This window comes from Pseudorca crassidens, chromosome X (genome assembly GCF_039906515.1).
Source record: "Pseudorca crassidens isolate mPseCra1 chromosome X, mPseCra1.hap1, whole genome shotgun sequence".
NCBI classification, from domain to species: Eukaryota; Metazoa; Chordata; class Mammalia; order Artiodactyla; family Delphinidae; genus Pseudorca; species Pseudorca crassidens.
Genome location: NC_090317.1, coordinates 112,915,081 through 112,935,943, shown reverse-complemented (window position 1 = coordinate 112,935,943; position 20,863 = coordinate 112,915,081). Strand labels below are relative to the sequence as shown.

Genomic DNA, 20,863 nt, shown 5'->3' with positions numbered 1-20,863 from the left:
CTGCATCTCTTCTTCAAATGCAGGGACTTGTCTTAACTTGGGGATCAGGATAATGCAGTACTCCCTGCTGTGATGTGCTTTTTTTTTTTTTTTGGCTGTGCCAGGTCTTAGTTGCGGGATCTTTCAGTTGCAGCATGCGGACTCCTAGTTGCGGCATGCATGATCAATGTGGGATCTAGTTCCCCGACCAGGGATCGAAACCGGTCCCCCTGCATTGGGAGCGCGGAGTCTTACCCAGTGGACCACCAGGGAAGTCCCCCTGCTGTGAGGTACTTCTGCTCAATGGATAAAATATAGCTTAAATGCTGTAGAAAGCCCAATATATTAAAGCCAAACTTATTAAAAAAAAAAAAGCTCTCTTAAGGGATTTCAGCATCCTGGCATGCTTCCACCTACCAAACCACTGCCTCCTGTTAAATGAAAACGATATTCAAGGGCAGGGGCTCTGGATTATTTCTTTTATTTCTCTCCACAGCACCTGGTGCCTTGCTGTGTGTGGAAGTTTCTAAGCAGCTGGCTAACTGTGGATCGTTGGTCAGGGGCTGAGGTTTCTCTCAGTTCCCTTCTAAAGCCTTGCGTCACTGAATACTTTAAATCCCCCTCACTGCCTGAATGAGGACACACCCTTTCCATTTCTGTATGCTCAAATGCCAAAATAAAACAAAGTACAGACCTGTCTTCTTATATTTGATTTATATTAATATCCTCCATAAGGAGTTCAGCATTAAGCAAATTAGAGTAGGAGGGTTGGAGCGATAGTGAAAGAATAAACTTAAAAGAATGGGAGAAACGAATTCATTGATCCCATGTTCAATATACCCGACTATTATCAATCTGCAAGAAATGGATGTTGCATTTGGAACAAGACCAGCAGGAAGATGTCTAATAATAACCTTGGGCAGAATTCCAGTCGACCACAGTAAATGCCCAAGGAAGCTCCTGGTTGTTTATTTTCACTGACGTAGCACAGTAAGTATCTCGCTTTTAAAATGCTATCTGAGTAGCTAAATAGATGGCGAGGCTAGTAAAGGAAGCCAAGGATGTCTCTGGAAATCTGGTCGTCTTTTTGAGCACTAGCGGGTGAGTGCCCTACCTCCCAACGAACGTAATGCACCTTCTGCAAGACAGCAGTCTCTTGGCACTGCCCCACTTTGAAGTAAAGTCCAAAATGAACTCCTGCTAACGTAGCATATCGAACCAGCCCTTTTTCATTACCAAGGCTCTATCATAAAACCTAGGCAATTTTCTATTTCTCTTCTAATTTCTTTATCAGTGTTATTTAATTCTATTTACTCTTTCTTCCAACAAAAAAAAAGGCAGGTGGAGGGCTTCCCTGGTGGCGCAGTGGTTGAGAGTCCGCCTGTCGATGCAGGGGACATGGGTTCGTGCCCCGGTCCGGGAAGATCCCACATGCCGCAGATCGGCTGGGCCCGTGAGCCATGGCTGCTGAGCCTGCGCGTCCGGAGTGTGTGCTCCGCAACGGGAGAGGCCACCACAGTGAAAGGCCCACGTACCGCAAAAAAAAAAAAAAGGCAGGTGGAAAACCTACAGGTATACCTTCCAGAAAAGTTCCCCCTTGAACATGATTCCATTGTATCCTCAATATCCTTATCAATTTGCTACTTACAAGGGTCTAAAGTATAGATTGCTTTAAAGTCCTGTGTATTTAGATATGCCAGCTTCCCACTCCCTTTCCTTAAAGGGCTATGCCAGGCTCTGTATTAGACACCGGGGATACGGTGAGGACAAGACAGGTTTCTACTCAACATCACGCTGGCAAACGTGGACTCGCTGTCAAGGAGTTCACCGCTCTCTCCTTTCTGCCCCCACTGCACCTGGGAACACACCCCTTTGCAGGCTGTGTCCTTCTCAACCTGTATGAAAGCAATCTGTTTGTGTGCAGTCTCTTCTAGAATCTCTGGATCACAAAGTACCACAGGGCTCAGAGCTCAGCACGTAGTATGTACTCGATCACTGTGGGCAGAGCTAACCCGGATCACAATAAACAGCCTTCACTGTAAATAATATATAGACAAATGCATGTAGACAGGGACACTTGTACACACCTTCTCAAGTGCCAGGCTAAATCAAGAGCATGGTTCATTAAAAAAGGGCATTTTACACGATTGCTGAGACTTAAATAAAATTCGTATTTACAGAGGGTGACATTCAGTGACATAAAGTCACGTTCTGGGACTTGCAGTAAAGCTTTATGTCCCTTTATTTACCCAGAAATGTCCTTTTCCATATCTCTAGGTAAAGTTAGAGTGAGTTTGGGGAAACAGTGCGTGCCTCGGCTAATACAATCACAACCACTCTGGTAAATGCTACTTTTTTTCAAGATAATGTTTTGTTATTGAGTCCTGTTTCCTCTAAACTTTATGAATCCAAGTTTGGTTACACGTGGGGGAAGGAGCCTGTCCTCTGGAGGGGAATCTCTCAAGTCTTCCATGCACTTTCCAAAGTCAGTTAAGCAACAGAGCAGCCACGCTCTGAGGGACCCACGATGGACTTGGGGCAATATGTTTGGGTACTGGGAGAAACAGAATTTATATGATTTGAAATATGAAGATATTAGCAAAGCTAAAGATCAACAGAAACTACTCAAAAACATAAAAAGAAATCCTAATTTAATATTTTCACTTGCCACTCTCTTCATCAACAAACTATGTTACTAGGTAGTTAATATGTGCCTTCATTATTAAGTGTAGATCTAAATTTAGAATAAAACCCCACAATGACCCAATTTTGCTGATAAGAGAAAAGGTGCTTCAAAAAACTTACTAGTGGTTTATAAAGTGGTTGCAGCACCTATTTAAACAGAACCAATTTTCAATAGACCACAATAATGATGGACAACATGGGAAATTTTTATAAAAGGTAGATCAAAGCAATCACTTTAACAGTTCAAATTCTGTACATCCTTCACACACTCACACACACACACACACACACAAACACACACACACACACATTTTAAGCCAGAACTGCCAAAAAGATGGAAAAAGAATGTATCTCACTTAAAGGTGTGTTGCAGGAGAAAGGTCTTCCACTCTGCAGGTATAGAGCTCTGTGTTCAAATCCCAGCGCTACAGCCTTCAAAGCAATGTGGCTTTGGAGAAGTCGCTTACCCTCTCTGAACTTCAGTTTCCTCATTTCTAAACTGGCAGGGAGGTGGAGGTGTAACACTGCCAGCTTTGTATGGTTCCTGGGAGTTAACCTCCAGGATGAGCTGTCACAAGTGAAAGTAGAAAGTACTTGAACTTTCTTCCTTTCCTTGATTTCCTCTGCCCACCCTCTCAGGCAGAAGCAACCAAGGAGCAGAATAGCTAAAAGGCAAAAAGGGAAGGAAAAGAAGTAGGCACCAGAGACTGAAATGATACACAAACAGGAACCAGACGCTGCCCTCTCCCCTGCCCTTGACCTGTCAGGAAGTTGTGTGATGCAAATCTGAACACTGAGTTTAACTTTAAAAAATATATTCTGGGTGATGGACTTCCCTGGTGGCACAGTGGTTAAGAATCTGTCTGCCAATGCAAGGGAGACAGGTTCAAGCCCTGGTCTGGGAAGATCCCACATGCTGCAGAGCAACTAAGTCTGTGTGCCACAACTACTGAGCCTGCGTGCCACAACTAATGAATCCTGCATGCCTAGAGCCCGTGCTCTTCAACAAGAGAAGCACCCGCTCGCCGCAACTAGAGAAAGCCCGTGCGCAGAAACAAAGACCCAATGCAGCCAAAAATAAATAAATAAAATTTATTTAAAAAAATATATATATATTCTGGGTGATCTCATAACAAGTTTTTAATGGTCAGTTTGTTGTTGTTGTTGTTTTGCAGTGCTTAATCAAGAGTTGTTTAGTGGGGCTTCCCTGGTGGCGCAGTGGTTGAGAGTCCGCCTGCCGATGTAGGGGACACGGGTTCGTGCCCCGGTCCGGGAAGATCCCACGTGCCGTGGAGCGGCTGGGCCCGTGAGCCATGGCCGCTGAGCCTGCGCGTCCGGAGCCTATGCTCCGCAACAGCAGAGGCCACAACAGTGAGAGGCCCGCAAGAGTTGTTCAGTGGCTCAAAGGAATCCCTTGGTAACAAACTTATGGGGATGGTTTGTATCCCATCAGAAACAGGTACTACACTGTGTATGTTGTTCAGCAAGCGGCTTAAGCGTTGGGGAGCAGTTAATATCAAACTTCCCTAAGAAAATATATCTTTAAAAATAGAAACACAGTGAACAAAAGCCCTAGGTGCTCTAATGTAACTTTCTTGGTTTTCATGTTTTACAAAATTGTCCTAAGTCTCCCTTTGAACCCTTATTAACCCTTATGAAGAAATAACAGTTACATGATGGACTGGCCTTGAAATCTGTGAGCCCTCATTTTGGGAGTTCACAGAAAATGCTACATCACAAAATCCTTTTTTAAAAAAACCTCTTCCCAGGGTCAAACTCCACAGCCAATCAAAATATTGCACCTTTTAACTCGAGGGAAATCGCTAGAGAGAGAGTAGCTCTAAGTAGTATGTCGCTTGGATTTGAGGGTCCAAAGAGAGGTCTCCCCAAGTTCCCGAAGACTTCAGGCCACGGAAAATCCACCACCCATTTGGTGTTTTTGATTCCTTGAGGATACACGTTGAGGTGTTTGAGAACCACCTTCCACATTTACTTAAGGAATCATGACCAGTGGTGGAGAAGCTGATGAAATTTGGGATACCAGTAACTGAGATGCAAGGAAGCTCTGAGTGCCCGTTTCCACACTTTCATTATGAAAGGCATGCAGCCCCTTTCCAAGTAAATATAGCTGCTCCAGTTTCCCACTACCTGACGAGAAACCCTCACAGCACGCTCCGGAAATGTTTACAATTCATTTAAGATGCACATTATTTCTAAACACATCGCCGAGGAACCCTTTTACTTATTTATTTTGAAATTTTCAAACGAATGGGGAAGTTTGGCTTCCATGTCGTTTTCATTTTTCAAAAACTGACATTAGGCACCAAAATTAGTTGAGGACAGAATCATTCCTTACCTAAAATTTAGAACTTAACAACGGACTCGTCTCAAGCTTTGTGAAGAGAATGCCATTTTTAAATTGTACCACAGGATCTGTATCTTTAGATGAGAATACACCTAAAAGATAAAAGCCCATCCCCTCCTCCCAAGGCACAAAAACACAGCATAGCCCAAGCAGCCCGTTTCCTACCCAGCCAATACAATAATGCTTTGTAAGCTGAGAGCAGCGCTCGGTTACAGAAGCTAAGTATAAACAGCTGAGAAGGATTAGGCGGTAGCTCTATTCTCATTTACATGAAAATCCTCTAAGCATCGCTTTCCTCGGTGGCTGCGGGCGCATAAAAGAGTTCCTCGCTGAAACTCTTTTGTGCCATAGCCACGCATACATTTGCATCCTTTGTCTTTACTTACCAGTCGAGGCTGTGGGCATGTGTGCTCGATTTCCTCCATGGTTTCTGAGGGAGGCTCATTGGAAAGGGATTTTGGGATACCTGTTTCTGACTCAGCATCAGTGGTAAGTACTGGCATGGCCAGTGAATGCTGCCTCCAGTTCTACACCCTCTGAGAGTCTCCTCCTAGGCAGAGAATGTTTTCTTTGTCACGTATTTTTCTCTTCCCCACCCATCCCCCTTCTTCGTCCCTTCTTTCTGTCTTCCCAGGGGGAAGTAAAGAGGTTATCCTCCACCCCCACCACTTTCCTTCTCCAAGAACCCAAGAGGCAAGGCCTCAGTTTATCACTATAACAACCAGACAGCACAGGAGCTGCGGGTGCGGGATACAGTACCTCATTTGCATGGAGCGCGCTGGTTGGCTACTGTCGTAATAGTACCACTCCGCCGGAGAGCGGCCGGGCCCCATTGGCTGGCGGGCCGTGCCCTGGGGGCCCGAACTTGCTGCTTTTGTTTCTCCTGTTTAATTCAGTTGCAAAGGTCCATTCTGGGCTAGGGACCCCGGCTGCGCTCCCCAGATAAGAAAAAACCGCGTCCTGACATGCCCAGGACGCCTCGAGACAGAACATAGCAGACCTCCACTAAAAAAGACCAAGTCCCTGACATGTTTGCTGTGCTGTAGTCAGAATTTTGCCAAATAGGAGTCACCCTGAAGACAAAACCACTTTTGAGCCCAAACTCCCTGTGCCCACAATTGCCACCTGGCCTCGGAGGGCCTCTCACGGCATTCATTGAGAGCACCTGAGTGTTCACCCCCTTGACTGCAACAAGAGCAATGGCAGATCCTCTGAGGCCTGGTGTAGCGCTGGCGCTTACCCCTGGGGCCGCCCTGAGAGGAACTTCGAAGGAGGTAGATTGTCTTCGAAAACCTGCCTCCCACCTCTGACTGCCCTCCCCAATTACTTCCTCCCTCGGCCATTCCTCCTCCTCCCCAGCTATTCTGAGTTTCCTCAATGAGCTCTTGCTGTTGTCTGCGCTTCCATACACCGTTCCTTATGCTGGTCTATTATTCCCGTGCTCCCATTTCCTAAGCACCCTGCTCTCAGCGAAATGCTCATGGCAATCACAGAAACATCACAGATGGGGTATTAAAGATGATGTGCCTTAACGTCTAAATCGTCCAGGAATAGCCACCATTTATAAGAGGGCGTTCTGGAGACACACACCCAAAGAAAAGAACTCACAAAGGTATTCGTTCTAGTGAAATATCACACTTTAAATAACATTAATAAAAATCACGCCTTGGGAATTCCCTGGCAGTCCATAGTTAGGACTCCACGCTCTCACTACTGAGGGTCCGGGTTCCATCCCTGATTGGGGAACTAAAATCCCACAGCCACGCGGCTTGGCCAAAAAAAAAAAAAAAAAATCATGGTAATTGCTAGCATTTATTAAGCACAGGCACAGTGCTAGGTACTTTACCTAGATATTGTTTAATCTTCATAACAACCCAAAGAGGTCAATCTTATCATTATCCCCATTTACAGGTGAGAAAATTGAAATTTACAGTAATTGCTCAGGGCCTCAAACTCATAAGCAGCGGAGCTGGGATTGGAAGGATGCGGGCTTGGCGGGGCAGGGGGGATGCAGCAGGTGTAGTGACAGAAAAAACATCTAGGTAGAAATCCTCTTAAGACAAGTCCCTGGGCTTCTAAATCTTTCATTTTAATCTATAGCAGTGGTTTTCATCCAAGTATGCTCCAGGACCAGCCACACCAACATCAGCGTCATCCGAGAACTTGTTGGAAATGTAAATTATTCATCCCTCAAGACCTGGCTCAGTAGGTCTGGGATAGGGCCGGAATTTGCATTTCTTTTTTTAAAAAATAAATTTACTTATTTTATTTATTTATTTTTGGCTGTTCATGATCCGTTGGAAAGACCTCACCCCCTAACCCCCACTGTGTTCTGGGCCACCGAGCCTGGTTCCTAATTGGTCCTCTAATTCCCTCTCTAGAATGGGATGCTCACCTGTTCCTATTTAGCAGCGTCCTGGTGGCTAGTGGGGTCCTTGCAAACCCCTCTTGCCCAAGAGCCTAGACTGTGCCCTTATCCCCCACCTCCAGCCTTTGCTGTGTCAAAGTGGGCAGATGCCCCCTTCTCCCCCCACACCCCATCTCAACGAAACAAGATGCTGTCTCTGCCTGAGCATCTTCATTGTGTCACCTAAATCAGACCTTTAACCATCAGTGACATTATGTGCTAAATCCAAGTCGTACCTGACACATAATCAGCCCAAGTCCTTACACCTCAAAATTTAGACCTCTAACTGACTTGAGGGTCAGCTCTATAAGTAACTCCATTCCCACTAATCCTACCCCAGCCTTGTCTTGGCTTCTCATCGCCCTCTCCCCACAGCCCAGTGGTTGACTCTCACAGTCCTAATGGGGAGAAATAAGCTCTTTAAGGCACCACTCTGAGGGGTCCTTACCAGATTCACCCACTCTGGGGATCAGTCTTGGCTGCTCTTGCAACCTGATTCAGGAAATTCTTAATAATGCCTGAATGGGTTATTTAAACTTGGGGGCTTTGTAATGCTATTAAGATGATTAAGAATGACCAGTTAATTACACAATATGGAATTAAGTATTCCATAACCCTCTAGGGGTTATATGGGGGGGTGACTATAAAGGGATAGGAGAAGAGGGGTTACTGGGGTGATGGAATTGTTCTGTATCCTGATTATGGTAATGGTTACACAAATCTATACACAATGTTAACATTGTTATAAAAAAAACCTCCATGGAGGACATTTGTCAGTACATGCTACAGCCTTTAGAGAGTTCATACCCTTTGACCCAGGGCTTTCCCTCGGGAATTTATCCCCAAAGAAACAACCAGAAGCTCACAAATAATTACATACAAAGATGCTAATGCAGACTTATTTACAAGAAGCAAAAAAAAAAAAAAGATACAATTTACAGCAATAGGAGAAGTGGTTAAAATAAAAATTAAATACATCCATATAGTATTATACATGCATTAGGAGTCACGTTTTTGAAGAAAATCTAATGCTAGGGGAACATATTAACATTGTGTCAGGTGAGAAAAGCAGGCCACAGAATACGATTCTGAAAAATAATCCTGATTATGGGATATGTACATGCCTAGAAAAGAGCACTGGAGGGAAATACATCAGGATGTTAAGTAACATCTTTAAATGGTGGGATTATGGGGGATTTTGATTTCTTTTTTATATTTTCAGGTCTATAACAAGTATTTTAAAATAAGCATCTATTACCCTGATAGTTGGGGGGGGAAATGAACATTACCCTTTCTCCCCAAAGGAATCAAGGGCTGGATACGGGGTGGGGATGAGGCAGGCAGAGGTTAGCATGTGAGAGAATAGAAAGGTGCAGGGGCTCAGTGGAGGAAAAAGAAAGCTGAAACTGGGGGAGTCCTATCTCCAGGTAGCAGAAGCAGAGGGAACGTGTTGGAGGCAGGCTGCTCAGAAAACCCCCAGGGAACTTTTGGGGACAGGGCTCTTGAGTCTTGTAACCTCTACAAGTAGGGTACGGCTTCATGAGAACTTGTTAGATCAGCGCTGCCCCTCACAAGCACCACCATCTTTCTCTCTACCGTTTATCAAGTATCTTCTGCTCTGAGTACTATGCTAGGTACTTACCGTGTGCTACCTGTAACCCCCTCAACAGCTGATCAGATGAGGAAACCGAGTCATAGGGACCTTTGCTTCAGCTTGGAAGAGACCTACAAATGATATCATTCTTCCCCCAAGCGGTCTTCACTTCAACATCAAATTATGGGGAATACTCTTACCAAATATCTGCAGGGAAGAACTAAAATAATAGAGCAGAAACTGAGCTTTCCCTGATCCCCTCAGGCCTTACCATTTTCGTCAACACCTGCCCGCTGGCTGCCAATGGCCAGCACCTGCATCTCTGCCTGAGGGCTTTCTCAGGCCACCGAAAGCCCTGCCCCCTCTCCCCAACAATACCGTTGAGACAGGGCTGACGGGCCAGAAAAGGTACAGCCCACACCCCCAAGAGCTCTCAAGCAATGACTGAGAGGAGTGAATGTACAAATACCGCACTGCCCTCAGTCCTCAAGTGGGATCATTGAATCTACGCTGTTCTACACTGACTCCCAGAGTTCCCCAGTGGGATTAAATTCAATTTCCCATGGTGGTAGCTGGCTTGACAGAGCGCCCCGAATTGTATTGGCTGCCTTCTTTTCTTTGTCTCCCTTGCCCACACTCCTGTGGGTGTTTCCTGGACTCACCTCCCAAATTAACTTGAACTTGAATTCTTGTCTCAGGGTCTGCATCTGCATCTGGAGGATCTCCAACTAACAGCATTTCAGTGCCCCATCATAAAGTTCTAATATGATCTATTTCTTACGGCAAATACCTTTCATGTCCTCATCACACGTGGATAAAAATGTCATAACATCGTATATCTGTTTATTTTTTTAAAAGCAGGCATTACATTTAAGCTTTCTCTTTTTTTTTTTTTTTCACGGTACGCGGGCCTCTCACTGTTGTGGCCTCTCCCTTTGTGGAGCACAGGCTCCGGACGCACAGGCTCAGCGGCCATGACTCACGGGCCCAGCCGCTCCGCGGCATGTGGGATCTTCCCGGACCGGGGCACGAACACGTGTCCCCTGCATCGGCAGGCGGACTCTCAACCACTGCGCCACCAGGGAAGCCCCATACTGAAAATTTTAAATTATTTACTTCTAGTTTGCATGTCCCTGCATACTTTATACTGCTCTTAATATTTATCAAGAAGTCCGTATGTAAACCTCCTTCATTCCAAATCCTTTCCCCTTACCAGCACTCCTGAGTCCGCTATTTATTCCATGTTTCCTTTTTTCTTTTTATTCTTTTTCCTCAGCACCTCAGGTTTACCAGATAACGAATTTATTACAAAGAAGGAAAGGACGTGGAAAGAAGAAGACAAAGATGACAAAGGTTTCCCGGAAACCACTGACCTTCTGTGGAATTCTTTTAATTTTCTGGCTCTATTTTGAGCCAGTTCCCCAGTTTTCTACACGTGGTTTACGGTTTGGGCCTAAAACCTGACACAGTCCAGAAAAAAAGTTCATCATCTGAGTAATGAAACCCGTGAATAATTCCTTTTCACCCACTCCAGGGAAATTATCGTAATAAAAATTTTTTTCAGGGTAAAGCATTTCACCCCTCACTGAGTTCTTTTACACATTGAATTATATCATAATAGTGTTCTGGGATTGATAAGTTTTAATACTGAAAGTTTTCAAATGAGCAAACAGATTCAGAGAGGTTAAGTAACTTGAGCAAGATCACAGAGTAAGTGGCAGAAGTGTCACTTGAATCCAGGTCTCCTGAATCAAAGTTCAACTCTGTTTTCCACCAAACTACACTGCCTCACTCAGATTTGCCTTGTTAACAAGGTTGATGAGCTAACTCATGAGTATCTCATCATCCAAAATAACCACTCCACCCCTTTTCTATTGAACTCATGTAACATGAAGCACTCTTCACTTGTATTCGTTCAGTTCATTTCACGTCTCTGAAACCACGGACCTGGACTCATTGTAGGTGCTTGAGTTTACTTACGACAGAAAGTCAAACACATGCATTGCCAAATTCACCAGTGAGTCAAGAGTGAGGCTGATACAGGTCCATGACCCATAAAGGCCATTGGGGTAAAAATAATGATTGGACCTAAAAAGCAGTCAGTTTCAAAACTTTTTTTGAAAAACAAAATCAAGAAGATAGAAAGTGCTTTATTTTATTCTTGACATGGATTTTCTTCTTTTACCAGCTTCTAGAATAACCAAAAAAGAATTGACTTTTCCTCATCCATCTGACCAACATTTACTGAGTCTGTTACACACAGTTTTAAGGTGCTGGGGAGCTACTGCACAGACACAACGTAACAAAACTACTGCATGAATGAAAATGCCATTCACAAAATGTCACCTTACATCTTTATATATATATATATATATATATATATATATATATTTTTTTTTTTTTTTTTTGCGGTATGCAGGTCTTTCACTGTTGTGGCCGCTCCCGTTGCGGAGCACAGGCTCCGGACGCGCAGGCTCAGCGGCCATGGCTCACGGGCCCAGCCGCTGGGCGGCATGTGGGATCCTCCCGGACCGGGGCACGAACCCAAATCCCCTGCATCGGCAGGTGGACTCTCAACCACTGCGCCACCAGGGAAGCCCTACATCTTATATTTTAAAGAAATGAATATTTGACATAAGTCAGAGAGATGAGCAGGAAGGAGCTTCAGTTCTTAGCACTCAAAGACACCATGCCACAATGGTTGTACCTGTGTTTGAGAAGGTCCTAAAAGAGATACGTTATTTTTATCAAAATGAGATGTATTTATCTAAACACTGATGTAAAATCACTTGTAGATATGATATATTTTGTTTTGCTGTAGCAAAACAGATAGATAGCAGCTTTTTTGCATATTTAGCTAGAATAAATCATTCTTATTGACATTAGCAGCTGTGTAGTTAGTAAAGAATTACTGTTGCTATTACTTGGTGGTATCTATAAACACTTTTATTTTCTAAGTGCTTTACAATCACTTATTGTCTAATTAATATCTAATCATCTGTTTACAAGTAATAATCACACATGTAGAGCAGTTTAATCAAAACTTCAAATGCAGCCGCCATCATACTCAAGAATGTTGTGTAAATTTTGGTCCCTCCTTGGTGCAATTTGGGTCCAGACATACCGCCAAAACAGATAACACAACAGAAAAAAAAATGAATAAAGATTCCTCACTTGGATTTGAACATAATTTGGAATCACAGCTTTTGCATGACAAATATATTATCTGAATGTCAGTGGGTAAGAATATAGGTAATTCTCAACACTTAAGTGCTCAATTACAGACATATAAAAATTTTAATTTATTTAAGTCACAAAATTGGATGATAGTTTATAATAAGTGTTCAAGGGCAGACACCAATTTAACATTGGAACTGTTAGTCACAATCGCCGTTTCAGTGATTTTCGTAAAAGAGATCAAATGTAGCAAAGATGGCTTGGGGACCTTCGAGGTTAATCTAACCAGATTCACATGTAGACCAAGCTATGGCCAGTACAAACACCTGCCACTTTTAATTATCCAATGTAAGTGGATGTACTGCTGTCTCCCTTGAGTCTCCCCAAGTGTTCCATGAAAGGACATTTTAAGCAGGTAAATATGCATACTAATCCAGCTTTTTCTCCTAGGATACATTTTCCTACAAGTACAATTGCTGAGTCAGAGGACTTGCATTTTTAAGGCTTTATATACGTTTTTTTTGGATGCTATTGTCAAATTGTCCTCCAGAATAGTTGACCAAATCACCACTTCTCCTGATAATCCCCAAGGGCTGTCTTTCTTGGTTATTGATCTGCCATTACCAGTTTTCTTCCTTCTTGCTTTCCCACCAGGCAGTTTCTCAGTACTGCAGCAAATACTGCAGGGTCTTGAGGATTGTGTCAGGGGCCTTCTGAACGTGCTACAAATGTGCTTGACTGACAAGTGAAGAATCAAGACCATCCGATGCCAGAATAGATAAATTCATTTACAAGTAAACTATTATTACAGTCCTTGGACTTCATACGAATTGATTTGAATGGCCTGGACTCCAAAGTGAAATCTTCATCTTGCAAAATCTGTCCTTGGTATCTTTGAAAGCTCAAAGAGAGATTTGGTTTAATCTTCTGTATTAGTTTCCTATTGCTGCTGTAACAATTTACCTCAAACGTAGTGGCTTAAAATAACACACATTTATTATCTTAAAGTTCTGGAGGTCAGAAGTCTGAAAGGGATCTCAGTGGACTAAAACCAATGTATCAGCAAGACTGCATTTCTTCTGGAGCCTCTAGAGGAGGCTTTTTCCAGCTGCTAGAGCTGCCTGCATTGCGTGGCTCACAACCCTCTTCCTTCCATCTCAAAAACAGCAATTGCACCACTCCAGCCTCTGCTTCAGGAGTCGTATCTTCTCTAACACTCCTGCCTGCCTCTTTCTCTTGAAAAGACCCTTGTGATGACACTGGGCCCACCTGGGTAATCCAGGATACTCACTCCCATTGCAAGATCTTGAACCTAATTACATCTGTAAAATCCCTTTTGCCATGTAAAGTAACATATTTCCCAGGTTCTGGGAATTAGGATGTGGACATATTGAGGGGGGGCATTATTCTGAATACCACACCTTCCTTAGCATGAGCTGGACCTGGTATCTCATCTCCAGATATTCGAACAATACATTCCCTGTAATTTTAATACTTCGTAATTTGTGAAACCCTACTCTGTGTCAAGCACAGGCACTATGCCAGGTTTGCAGAAAAGAATCCGTGATTAGAGAGGTTAAGTAATTTACCCAAAGTTATGGAGCTGGTCAATGGCAGAGCTGAGTTTCAAACTCAGGTCTGTTGGACTTCAAAGCCCCTGCTCATCATATGTTGCCTCTGCAGCTCATTTCCCATACCCTGCTTGGCTTGCTCTCTTTGGAGAGCCTACTTGTCTAAAGCTTTTCATTTAGTTTGACATTAAATAATACAACCTAGCTAGGTAAAACCTTTTATTAAGCCCCTAGAAATCTCATATTTGACTCATTCAGTAGGTACCAATGGAGGATGTCATCTTGAAACACTCATTCAAGTTGTCTTCACATCCTCTAATAAATCTTCCAAAAAGTAGCATCAGATGGGCTCTTCCTCCATCATACAAGCAGAAGTAGACTCAGCAGGTTATCTTCTCTGTGAGTGAAATGTAAATCTCTGAATAATATCAGGTAGTGCTGGTGAAAACTGATCTTTCCAAAGCCCCCAAGTATATCAGATATCTTATTCTTGAAAAGAGAGAGCCTAACACTTTAGGGGTATAAGTTCATGTCTTAATAAAGTTTCTCATTGTCTCTGCTTCACTCCACAAGGTTCTCAGCCTTGGTTGTGCATTAGAATCACCTGGCGGTGGCGGGCCTTTCAAACCCCCTGAGACTACATTCCCACTCGCTAGATATTCTGGCCTAATTGGCCTTGGGAACAGTATCAGAACTTCTAAAATTACAAAACCAAAAAAAAGAGTTGAGAACCCCTATGGTGAAGGAGATATGGTGAGAGACTTTACTAAGACATGGGTCTTGACCCCAAAGCTATTAGGCTCTCTTTTTTCCAAGAATCTCTATTTTGTTTACATTGAAAGAAATAAGCCCTATTAGTGTATGCGTCCCACGAAGCTGGCTATGTGAAAACCATTATGTCTAAAAGCAATCATTTTAAACCTAGTCTACTTACGTGCCGGATGAGAGGCTATGTTGAATGACTGATTCACTAATGGTGCTTGAGCATAACTACATACAGTCAGTGTGCTTCCACAGAAGCCCATCTTTGCTACAAGAAGAAATTCTCTTGAGTAAGCAACTAAGCAAGCATGGAATAAGCACTTTCAAAGAAAAATAATCCTTTATTTCTGCAAAATAGTCTGGATAACCTCACCACACCATTCAACCATAAGAACTTAATAGGAGCAAAACCATTAGCATTAAACCATGGCAGTCCCTAGCGCATATAACACCACCATTGCTCAAAACATTTTTGGAGTAATTCTTTTGAAATTTTCATCGTGGCAGCTTTATAAGGCCACTTATGAAAAACAATTATTTTGGAATTTTTGGATCCAAAGACGTATCATTCACCTATCAAACTATCAATCAATAACCCTCAATGATGACTGTGCCCTCTGATGATATCCCATAAGAACAGAGGGGTGGTTTACTCTGGCAAAAAATTCCTGAAGGGCTAGGGATCTTAAGTGAGGAAGGTGACCCAAAGCTAGGCTCTGAAGTCAATGTTTTTTAACACCTTTATTGGAGTATAATTGCTTTACAATGTTGTGCTAGTTTCTGCTGTATAACAAAGTGAATCAGCTATACGTATACATATATCCCCAAATCTCCTCCCTCTTGTGTCTCCCTCCCACCCTCCCTATCCCACGCCTCTAGGTGGTCACAAAGCACCGAGTTGATCTCCCTGTGCTATGCAGCTGCTTCCCACTAGCTATCTATTTTACATTTGGTAGTGTATATATGTCCATGCCACTCTCTCACTTCGTCCCAGCTTGCCCTTCCCCCTCCCCACATCCTCAAGTCCATTCTCTACATCTGTGTCTTTATTCCTGTCCTACCCTGAAGTCAATTCTTGTAGAGCATATGTCCTCAAACTTTAATGTGCATAAGAATCACCTGGAGAACTTGTTAAACTACAGTTTGCTGGGCCCCATTCCCAGAGACTCTAATTCAGTAGGCCTGGGTAGGGCGAGTCAATTTGATGTTCCATCAGCTCACAGGTATTGCCTGAGGCCCACATTTTAAGTAACACTGTTGTAGGGTGAAACTGTGAAGATAAAAATACTCATGTGAGGGACTTTCCTGGTGGCACAGTGGTTAAGGATCCGCCTGCCAATACAGGGGATACGGGTCCAAGCCCTGGTCTGGAAAGATCCCACATGCCGCGGAGCAACTAAGCCTGTGCGCCACAACTACTCAGCCTGTGCTCTAGAGCCCACAAGCCACAGCTACTGAGCCCGTGTGCCACAACTACTGAAGCCCACATGCCTAGAGCCCATGCTCCAAAACAAGATAAGCCACCACAGTGAGAAGCCCGTGCACCACAATGCAGCCAAAAATAAGTTAATTTTTAAAAGTCATTAAAAAAATACTCATGTGAACATGTAAGTTCTATTATCCTTTTTTAAAAGGATAGAAATTATCGAAAAGACTCAGGAACCAACTTGGAGAGACTCCTGCCAACCAAAGATGAAAAGGGAAGCATCCAAAGGGTAAGAACTGCAATGGATTGAAATCCACCAAGTACATTTAAATCCATGAGTTCCTAATACTACCAAAAAAAAAAAAAGTCCCAAACAAACCCAAAACCTCAGTTGTCTGCATTGGAAAATTCAAGGGAACAAATGCATTATTTTGAAAACTGGGAACTGGAGGGAAAGAATTAAGCATGTATGTTACTTTTCCTCTACAAACTGTACCTCTGGGTGACCAAATAATAAGGAAGGAGAAGTGTATCATTGGAGAATGAGTAATGAAGAAGGTAATGAAAAAAGCAATGAATGAGACTAGCCATATATTATAATGCCAAGTGAATGACTGGATCTAGACATCGAGCATCAACAGCTGCTAACATGACAAAAACACAATCCCAATTGTTATGTGCTCCTGATAGAGGTACATGCACCACCTATGAAGTAGTTTGCCAAGTAAATAGAACTTGGCTGTGACCACACCTCTTGATCCAAGACCAATTTACGGGAAATACAGAAAGAATAAAGGAGTATGCTAACGGCACAGGGATGCAATCAACAAAATCCAGATTGTGGGGCGCTCTATAGGACAAACCCAGTTTGTACAATCAAAAAATGAAAGAGGCAGTGCGCTGGGCACTCCCGCGGCTCCGTCTCCTGCTACAGCGGTGTGTGGACAGAACAGACCCAGGGGCGCCCCTCGCTCCCACCTCCGACCACCTCCAACCTGTGTTCCACTCGCAACCTTTGGAACCAGCCGCTCAGCTGTCCTCGGCCACCGGGACCGCCAACACCATATTTTGAGCTTAACTTCGTATTACCAATCCACCACGAGCTCCCAGATTCGTCAGAATGATTCCGCCGAGGTGGAGGCCGCCGTCAACCGCCTGGTCAACAGGCATCTGCCGGCCTCCCGCACCTACCTCTGTCTGGGCTCCTATTTCCACCGCCACGACGCGACTCTGGAGGGCCTGGGCCACTTTTTCCGCGAAGTGCCCGAGGGGAAGCGTGAGGGCGCCCAGCATCTCTTGAAAATGCAAAAGCAGCGCGGCAGCTGCGCCCTCTTCCAGGACGTGCAGAAGCATCTCAGGATGACTGGGGTGAAACCCAGGACGCTGTGGAAGCTGTCGTGCTCGCGGAGAACCTGAACCAGGCCCTTGTAGACCTGCACGCCCTGGGCTCTGCGCGCGCAGACCCCCGCCTCTGTGACTTCCCGGAGAGCCGCCTCCTAGATGAGCAGGTGAAACTCATCCAGAAGGTGGGAACTCGTCCCACCTGACCAACCTCCGCAGGCCGGCTGGTCCCCGGTGGGGGGGGGGGGGGGGGGGCTGGGCGAGGCCCTCGTCGAAAGTCTCGCCCTCCAGCACGAGTAGGAGCGTCCGGAGCCCAGCGGCCTTTGAGGAGCCCCTCTGGCGTCAGGGCTTCTGCCTGAAGCCCCGCTCTGCAGCCACTAGGCAGCTTTTAACCACCCTGGAGCCCTCTCCCAAGCCTTGGACCAAATGGAAACAATAAAGCTTTTTGCAGAAAAAAAAAAAAATTGAAAGAAACCATATCTAGAAGACATAGAAATCAATTGCAATATATAGACTATATTATTAGGATCCTAATTCAAAGCACTGTAAAAAAAATTACAAGGTTTATGAAACAACTAGAAATTTGAACAGTTTCTGGATGCTATAAAAGAATCATTATTAATTTGTTTAGGTATGAAAATGATATTGTGTTCATGTTTTAAAAAGCTTTATTTTAGAAATATACACTAAAGTATTTGCAGATGAAATATATCATGTGGGTGTGAGGAGTGGATAGGACTCTAGATGAGTAGTTCTCAACTGGGTGCAATTTTGCCCCCCAAGGTACATTTAGGATGTCTGGAGACATTTTTGGTTGTCGCATCGTGCGGGGTGGTGCTCCAGGCGTGTAGTGGGTGGAGGCCATGGATGCTGTTAAACATCCTACAATGCACAGGAACAGCCCTCCACTGTGAGGGAATAGCTCTGCCCCGGCACCCTGATGACCTTGAACCTCTCCATGTAGTTCACACCGGCAAAGACTTGAACTGCAGCTCATCTGAGTGTTGGCAGAATGCCCTGTGATCTTCCTGGAACATGAGAGATGGGAGGCCTGTTAGGAGCCGCTCTGAGCCCATCTCCCACTCCCTCCCTACGTCCTCTGAGAGGCTGTCATGAGAGTTTCTAATGCCTTCTCGGTTCTATTGACTATGGAGCTTCCTACCCTGCCCTCCTCACTGTAGAGCTGAAGAGTAGAAAACCAGTTAGTTGCCATTTACAATGGGCTCCTCATCAATGGGAGTTGAGGTCATCTGGCCTCTTTTGTTTCCATGTTGTCCTTTTCGATATGTGCGACAAGGACTACAGGAAGCTGGCTACATTTCTTTCACGTCTACGCAAGTAATAAACTGGGGGCTTCCCTGGTGGCGCAGTGGTTAAGAATCCGCCTGCTAATGCAGGAGACATGGGTTCGACCCCTGGCCCAGGAAGATCTCACATGCCGCGGAGCAACTAAGTCTGTGCACCACAACTACTGAGCCTGCGCTCTAGAGCTCTTGTGCCACAACTACTGAGCCCATGTGCTACAACTACTGAAGCCCACGCGCCTAGAGCCCATGCTCCTCAACAAGAGAAGCCACTGCAATGAGAAGCCCTCGCACCGCAACCAGGCAAAGCCCGCGAGCAGCAATAAACTCAATGCAGCCAAAAATTTAAAAATTTAAAATTAAAAAAAAAACTGTCTGAAACCAAAAGCAACTCAATGTACTTTTACCAGTCAAATCAGTCAGACCTTGGCTAGGGTCTTGCTTTGTCTTGTGTGTGGACTGGACACATGTAACAAATAATTATCCAGCCCAAAATGTCCATAATGGCAATGTTGAAAAGCTCTAGATGAAACAATATTATTGGTCATGAGTTGATCATTGTTGACGCTAGGTGAAGTGTACATGAACAGCACAAATGGGAAGGAACTGTTTTGTCTAATTTTGCATATGTTTGAATCTCTCCATAATAAAAGCATTTTTTGAAAAGATAAAAATTGGTCACTGCTTTCTTAGCTGTCTAGCACTTTAAATGCCTATACTGAGGCAATGTGTATAAATGCACAAAGTTTGCCGTCAGACTTCTAGCTCCACTGCTAAATTACAAGCTGTGTGTTCTTCAGCAAATTTCTCGGCATCTTTCGGCCTCAGTTTCCTCACCAATAGAATAAGGCTAATGATGTCCCTGAGGATTTTGTACGGAATAAATATGTGTTCAGCTGAGTGCCTTAAATAAATACCTTTATTAGACTTTCTTCCTTTGTTCTTTTTGTCTGCTACTTTTCAATACAGAAACGCAAGGAGCCCTTCTTGTCATCTGGACAAGAAATTTTGACCCAGTCAACTTCTTTTCATATTACTCCCTGGAAAATGTAGATGGCCTGGTACGTTTGGTTCCAAGGGTTTAAAACAGCAAACCCTGGCGGGATCCAGGGAATGAGGGGTGAGAAGAAACGTGTGTAGTTAACTCAGTAGTTTTCAATCCAGGGTGATTTAGCCCCACAGGGGATATTTAACAATGTCTAGAGACATTTTTGGTTGTCACAAGCTGGGTAGAGGGGTGCTACTGGCATCTACTGGTTAGAGACCAGGGACGCTGCTAAATATCCTACTATAGGCGCAGGATTGCTCCCCGCAATAAAGAATTATCTGGCCCCAAATACCAGTAGTACCAAGGCTGAGAAACCCTGGGCTAATGTGACTAAAACTCCTAGATGAAGCTTCTCCTAGATAATTAACTTTGCCTTTCTTTGTTCTTCTTACCCGACGCATACAGGTTATTAAAGGCATGCTCAGGAGAAATCATTCAAAATGTGATTACTCTGTCTCTGTGGCCCTAATTTGTTATTCATTTCTTTATGAGAAAAAAATCTGAGTAGTGTTCTGATTTTTTTTGCTGTTGAGTTTCAAACAGCAAACTTGAAGCATGCACTGATTACCTTTTTAATTAATACACTGTGAAGGCAGAGCATCACTTCGTTAACTACTGGGAAGGATGTACCATCTCCCAACAGCTTGGTAGTCTTTATTCCCAACTGTTATGCCAATGGGGGAGGATTCGGATGAAGAGGTTTCAGACACTGCTCCCCAAACAGATATATTTCTCTTGTTAAAATTGCCCAGCTGGGCTTCCCTGGTGGCGCAGTGGTTGAGAGTCCGCCTGCCGATGCAGGAGACACGGGTTCGTGCCCCAGTCCGGGAAGATCCCACATGCCGTGGAGCGGCTGGACCCGTGAGCCATGGCCACTGAGCCTGCGTGTCCAGTGCCTGTGCTCCGCAACGGGAGAGGCCACAACAGTGAGAGGCCCATGTACCACACACACACAAAAAAATTGCCCGGCTAAGGGGGCTTCCCTGGTGGCGCAGTGGTTAAGAATCGCCTGCCAATTCAGGGGACACAGGTTCGATCCCTGGCCTGGGAAGATCCCACATGCCGTGGAGCAACTAAGCCCGTGTGCCACAACTACTGAGCCTGCACTCTAGAGCCCGCGAGCCGCAACTACTGAGCCCACGTGCCACAAGTACTGAAGCCCGTGCACCTAGAGCCTGTGCTCCGCAACAAGAGACGCCACCAC

The 20,863-nt window shown here is 44.4% G+C and overlaps 1 protein-coding gene across 4 annotated transcripts in view; it reads right to left on the bottom strand.

Annotated features, from left to right (window-relative positions):
* The window catches only part of PCYT1B (phosphate cytidylyltransferase 1B, choline), a 167,106-nt gene that overhangs the window by 134,704 nt on the left and 11,539 nt on the right, over nt 1-20,863 (bottom strand). For 3 of the 4 annotated variants that reach the window (XM_067722377.1, XM_067722380.1, XM_067722381.1), the window contains exon 1: nt 5,416-5,764. The exons of the other annotated variant lie outside the window; for it this stretch is intronic. In XM_067722377.1, coding sequence (XP_067578478.1) covers nt 5,416-5,532 — 117 coding nt within the window. In that variant the 5' untranslated portion in view covers nt 5,533-5,764. Of the gene's footprint in view, nt 1-5,415; nt 5,765-20,863 lie in introns of those variants that run through there. 4 annotated transcript variants of the gene reach the window in all.